We start from the raw sequence: 6,438 nt of genomic DNA, 5'->3' as shown, positions 1-6,438 counted from the left end.
CGCGAGGCCGGAGCAGGTGCTCGCAAGAGGACGCGGCGACGCACCGAGCCATTGCGGCCGCGCGGGAGGCGGCGGAGAAGCAGGCGACGGAGCGACGCAACGACGGTGCCGGCCCGTCAGGAAGCAAGTAGTCTAGGCCTATAGATCTACTTTGTATAGTTTTTATGCATTTTTATGTACTACTTTCAATGTTTCTACTATGTACCAATTCAAAAAAATGGGCCGTCCCGGTGGGAGCACACCCAGACGCAAACGGAAAAGCGGACAAAATATGTCCGCGGGGAGACGCTTTTGGGCGTCCGAAATGCGTCGCGCCGGTGGAGATGCCCTCACCACAAAAAATGGGGGTTCCACGGGATATTCACTTTGCTCATATGAGCATTTGCTCTCATTGTGTGAATCAACATTTCGAAGTGTCAAAAAATTCTAAACTAAAATTTTTCATGTACATCTACACATTTTATGTTCGTACACAAGTTTTCAAAAAAAAGCTATAAAAATTTGTGGCTCCAGTAAAAAAGACAAATTTTGATGCTATGACACGACTACGTACAGGACATTTTTTTGTCTTTTTTGTACACGCCACATAAAATGTTTTTTCTCCATGAAAACTTGTGCACTAACATAGAATGTCACGATGTACAACAAAAAAATTATGTCAGAATTTTTTGACATTTTTAAAATTGTTTTTTAATTATTTTGTATAATAGGAGCATTTGCTCATATGAGCCAAAACGCCACCTCCGGGTTCCACCCCAATCTCTGATGAAATGGAAAATTCAGGCGGGAGCTTTTCGCTCCCCCCGGTGATCACTTAAAAAAAAAAACTGAACCGACCCCGCCCGATAGAGAGAGAGAGCCAGAGAGGCTCCGGCGACCACGGCTCGGCAGCTCCGGCGACCAGGTGACCCATTTTTCTTTTCCCTCCTGATTTCACTCTCAGATCAGCGCATCACCCCCCACCCACCCCAATCCTAGTTCGTCTGTGGCTCTCCTCTAGGGTGTTCCCCATGGTGGTTCAGCTCCGACTCGGATTCCAGGATCTGCAAACCGAGCCGGTCTCCGGACTCCATTAGTTTGGCCGCCGGCTCGCCATATAAACTAGGAGAGGGACTGGAAGACTCTCACCTCATTCTGAGATTAGCGGCCCTAAGATCCTCGTTGTCGTTTCGTTTACCCCGTCGCAATCAAAATCAGACATTGTATCTCTTTAGATCCACAGCCAGGGAAGGCATACTGATTGAATTTGGAGGCAATGTCTAAGCGTCAGCACTGGCAACTCGACGGCGACCGCGCCGTAAGAAGGCCGCGGCTCGTGCCGAAGAAGCACCTCTACGTTGTGCTGGATGATTGGGACAAGGGCTTCAGCATCTACAAGATTGATGCTGACGCTTTGCAATACACCTACGCCGACGACCTGCAGGTTGGGTTCCCTGGCAAGGCTGTCCTCCGGTTACCGGCACCAGTACATGGTCTTCATATGGGCTTCACCGCCCTGGGCAGCAACATCCTCATCGCCACCAACCCTCGTTGTCTACAGACTCCCGCCCTCCTCTACGACACCGAGACAGCAGGGCTCACCATTGGCCCTCGCCTACGGCTTTCACTGCTTGCCTGTGACACCATCGCTGTGGCTGCTGGTGGTACACTCTACGCTTTGACACGGCGCCATATCAACGAGCAGCACTTTTTCCAGGCCATGTCGTCGGCACCATTGGAGAACGATGAGCCGTGGTGTCCTAGTCCAACCATGAGATGGTCCTGGAAAAGCATGCCCTCACCGCCACCATTTGACATGGAGGATCAATTTACTTCCTACGCGCTTCACCCGGATGGGCACACTATTTTTATGTCGGCGCGCGAAAGGCACTATCCGTATCTTCCCAGTGGCACCTTCTCCTTCGATACCAAGAATTCTGAGTGGAGGTGCCATGGGGAATGGGCGCTGCCTTTCCAAGGCCAAGGTTACTTCGACAGCGAGCTTGATGCATGGGTTGGGCTTCGTAAGGATGGGTACATTTGCTCCTGTCAAGTCCCCTCCCGCAGCAACACAAGTACCGTGGAGCCGGAGTGGAAGATGGTCAGGGAGAAGTTCTTCAAGGTCCCGGAGAGGCGACTGAAATCGGCAAGGGCCACTCTCGCGTACATGGGCAACAACAACTTCTGCCTTGTGGAGTTTTTGCAACGCGAGGGAGTGGAGTTTAAGCACGCCTTTGGTGACCGTGATGGTTGTGTGCTCCAGATGAGCACGTTTGGCCTTAAGTATGATCGTAAGGGACAACTGCAAACCATGCGCCACCACACCAACTCCTATGTAGTGTCTAAGCATCTCCAATCGTTTTCTCCAGTAGTGTTCTGGATGTAAACCTGTTTGACATGTTTTATGCAAACTATGTTCCAGTAATGTATATTGTGATATATGGCACTATAAAGAAAGAAAAGGCCCGCTTCTCTTGGCAATTTTATGGAGCCTGAGCAATTATTTGTGTACACCAATTGGCAGAGGCACATTTGCTTTTGGAAATTATAATTTTGGTATTAGGATTATGGAATTTTCTATGCACGGACAAATGCAGTAATAGTTACAAACCTACTTAGTAAAGCCCAGTTTTGTTAAGATCCATTTTTTCTCAAAGAACAATAGTACCAACATCAGATTCTATAAGCAGATATTTGATCAGTGCAACCAATTTCTTTGAGAAAATTGAAATGGTTATGTTCCAAATGAACCAAAATAGGGCACAAACTGTATGCATCTCTGTTGAGTTAATCAGTTTGAATCCAACTATAGATAACACAATTGAATGTCCCTGTATGACACATATTACACCATATACATGACATTTTCTCATGTTTCTACACACGCGTATTTGTACATCTCAACTACTGACATCAATAGGCCTCCAGACGAGAGATCAGGATTTTCAGGTTACGGATTAACAGAACACGCTGGTAGGAAAAATCCATATTCCTTGTGGTATATTAGTATTCACTCGTCCCTTTCATCATGCATACATAATGATTCAGTGGACTCTAACGCAGGCCTAATTATGATTAAGCCGCGGCTGCTAACTAAGCCTAACACCGACAGGACTCTAATTAAGACTAGTGCTAAAGAGGACTCTAATGGAGGCATAACGCAGAAGAACAAAGCCCAAAAAAAATCGACCTTTGGATGCGCCATAGGGCAGCGTCGAGGTAGCACCGGCCGGTGGTGCTTGGGGACGACCTCCTGGACGAGGAGGACGCCTCCCGCAGAGACGCCGGCCGTCGAGAACCTCAGCGGCGGAGGACTCCCGTGAGCGAGGGCGGCCCGGGCGGAGAACACCCAACACCACCGCCGTTACCTTACCCCCCTCCAAGGAAACGCCCTCCTTGCAGCGTGTGGCCGGCGGTCGACAGTTGCTCGGGCCGCCTCTGCCGGCGTATCCTGCTGGCCGGCGACACATCCACGGCGTGGAGCACCACCCAACGAACCTTGGACAAGCTGCGGGACCCGGTCCGGACAGTTCGATGGATCCGCGCGCATGGATGCACGCGGGCGCCAGCGAGCCAGCCGGCCGCGTCGCCATGGTCTGAGCGGCGCCGTTCCTCCCGTCGGCGAGTCTTGGGCGACGCCTGTCGATCTGATGCGGGGGAGCTCGGGAGATTCCGGAACTGGGTCACAGGGAGTTGGGTACGGCGTATGGGAGGAGGTCTGGGGCAGGGGGGAAGACGGGGCGGCGCCGTGGCCGGCGAAGGGAGGAGCGGCGGCCACCATAGAAGTTAGTTACGGTGGGTGAGGGAATCGAGTCGGGGGAGAGGAGAATGGATGGCGTTTGGTCTGGCTATTATTATTAGTAGGCGTTCTTTTTTTCTTTCGTTCTTTTATTGTTTCTCATTTAGTAGGTTTTTTTTTTCTTCCGCGGTTATGGCTGCTCCCGCTCATTTTCCTTAGATTTTTTTGTTTCCCGCTCGCATCCGTATATAGCGCACGCATTTACCTGTGGTTTTTCCACAGATACTCACAAGCTCGTACATGCATGGAGAGGTTACGGGTTAAGTCATCACGTACACGCGCAACATACATGGTGCATTTGAGCATTCACGTAATCACACCACGCCTCGCCTCCGGCCATCCGGTTGGCACGACTCTGCCACCATCAAGCTTGGCGTCATCGTCGACAACATGCTCCAGCAATCGTGCGAGCCCAAGGTTGAAGAGATCCACATCGACAATCAGTCTGGGACCCCGAGGGACTTGACGATGCCCAATCTCGATGCAGAAGAATCACAACTACTCCGCCAAGGAGAAATTGTCCTAAGGCTCGAACGAGGAGGTCAACCGGGAGGGATTCAGGAAAATTGACCGAAAAAACGGTCTCCTCTAGCGTTGCCCTCGCGCGGCAACCTGGGGAACCCTAGATCGCGTCGCTGCCAGGACCCCCTCCTCCCTCGCCGCTGGCTGAGGGCGCGACTTGGAAAAGCCCGGCCGGCGTCGGCGGCGGCGAGGTCCTCTCGTCCTTGGGCTCGGGTGGAGGGGCGCAGGATGTCTCCTCCGGGTCAGGGCGTGGCCCGTCCGTCGGGGGCCATGGTGTGCCGGCTCGGGCGTGTCTGCGCTGCGGTGACGTGACGAACGACGGTGGTGGTTGCGCGTCTCCGGGCGGCGTGGGCGGGTGGCGTCAAGGGTGGTGGTGGCTGCTCAGCCGACTTCTGCGAGGAAGGGTGGCTCGACGACGGCTGCGTGGGGGGCCGGCGACGGCTCGTTGCGGGTTCGATCTAGGCTGTCGGGCCTGGATCTGCCGGCGGCGGCGCGATGGTGTCCTTTGCGGATACGGCAACCGAAGGATGGCGGTGGTGGCTCAAGGAGGCACCATCTTGCTTGCCTCGGCACTACGCTCGGCGAGGTGGGGATGCGCGGCTGCCGGTGAAAACCGTGCTCCGACTCCGGTCTTGGCGGGCGATGGCGGCGCTACACGTCGCAACCTTCTTGGAGGCATCATTGCCGCAGCCTGCATCTACACACTCGTGCTTCTCCGGGGAAACCCTATATCTGGGTCTCCTGGATCGGACGATGGCAGCGCGCCCTCCGTCGTTCTACCTCTTGGGGCATCGTTTTTGGAGCGATTGCTTGGATGATGGCGGATGTTGGTGGAGTGGTATTCATCTACCACATTGTGGCGTTGAGTCTTGGTGGCATGGTGCTGCAGGGTATCGACGACGGATGCGGGATGATGTATGCGTGCAGGATTGTGGAGCCATCTGGCGTCATGGTGGCATCGACGGTAGGTCTTGCAAGGTTAATGCGATGATCTCTCTTAAAGATGGAGTCAAGGAAGACGGCGGTAGCAACTTACGTGGCGTATGCGTTGGCGTGCGCAAAGAGTCCGCTTGATCGGATGTGCTTCTCACCCGCTATTGGGCGGTTTGGGAAGACATTTGGTTTTTGGATGATGTGAGTTGGTGTATTGTCACCCCCTTCATCCCACTGTAGGTCTAGTGAGGTGGCTTCGAGGTTGATCTTTTGTATTGTTTCTTGTAAGGTTTGTGAATAATCTAATAAAAAGTCGTGTGCATCATTTAGATGCAGAAGCTGGGGCGATATTTCCTCCATTTTGAAAAAAACCCGGGAGGAATTCCTAACCTTCATGCAGAAGCATCACAACCACCCTGCCAACATTTTTCGGCCCGCCATGACATCCGACAAAGAAGAGACGAATCAAAAAAAAGATCGTGAAAAGTAGGAGTCACATACACTTTGGGGAGCTTTCCAACGTTTTGGGGATCGCCTTCACCGAAACTCGTATGTACAAGTTAAGGCTCGTGAAAATAACAATAACGGATAGAACTTTAGGAACTCGCAATCCTAACACGCCACTACCACGACGAGACTTCACATGCAACGATGGGTAATAGCTTTATGTGGAAAAAAACCCGGTAAAACGTGATGATGAGACGTCACATGAAATGGCACGTTTTATGCAACTATTTTGGTGCATAAGAGTGTTTTATATAAGAGTGGTATAGAGAATAAAAGACAATACACACCTTTTGAAGTTGCACTTGCTTGACAACCAGAAATACAATAGCGCCTGCTTCCCAAGCATGACTATAGTGCAAGAAGGTCTTCGACCTAATGCGAAACTTCCACTTAGAGGCAACTGACTCATTTTTTTTAGAACTCAGCGTAATTTTTATTTGGTTATGTTTATATGATATATTCTAACACGAACAAAGATACTCCTTCCGTCCATAAATAAGTGTACTTCTAGCGTTTGTACTAAGTCAAACATTTTAAGTTTTGACCAACCGTGGAAAAAAAAGTAGCAACATATATAATGAGATTTTGGTATAATTTGAAACTACATTTCAAAACGAATCTCGGGATACTAAATTAGTGTCATGAATGTTACTACTTTTCCGTATATATTTGGTCAAAGTTTAAAGAGTTTGACTAAA

General features: G+C 50.9%; 1 protein-coding gene across 1 annotated transcript; it reads left to right on the top strand.

Annotated features, from left to right (window-relative positions):
- Positions 1-1,077: 1,077 nt before the first annotated feature.
- LOC124676208 lies at positions 1,078-2,365 on the top strand. Its single transcript, XM_047212279.1, has one exon. The coding sequence runs from the start codon at positions 1,256-1,258 to the stop codon at positions 2,363-2,365; it is 1,110 nt and encodes a 369-aa protein (XP_047068235.1). The 5' UTR covers positions 1,078-1,255.
- Positions 2,366-6,438: the final 4,073 nt, after the last annotated feature.

The sequence above is a fragment of the Lolium rigidum genome, chromosome 7 (genome assembly GCF_022539505.1).
Source record: "Lolium rigidum isolate FL_2022 chromosome 7, APGP_CSIRO_Lrig_0.1, whole genome shotgun sequence".
NCBI classification, from domain to species: Eukaryota; Viridiplantae; Streptophyta; class Magnoliopsida; order Poales; family Poaceae; genus Lolium; species Lolium rigidum.
Note: the sequence above shows the minus strand (reverse complement) of the source record. Positions and strands in the feature narration are given on the sequence as shown.

What these genes read in the sequence shown, in the direction of transcription:
- LOC124676208 (XM_047212279.1), top strand. Translation starts at nt 1,256, where the DNA reads ATGTCTAAGCGTCAGCACTGGCAACTCGACGGCGACCGCGCCGTAAGA.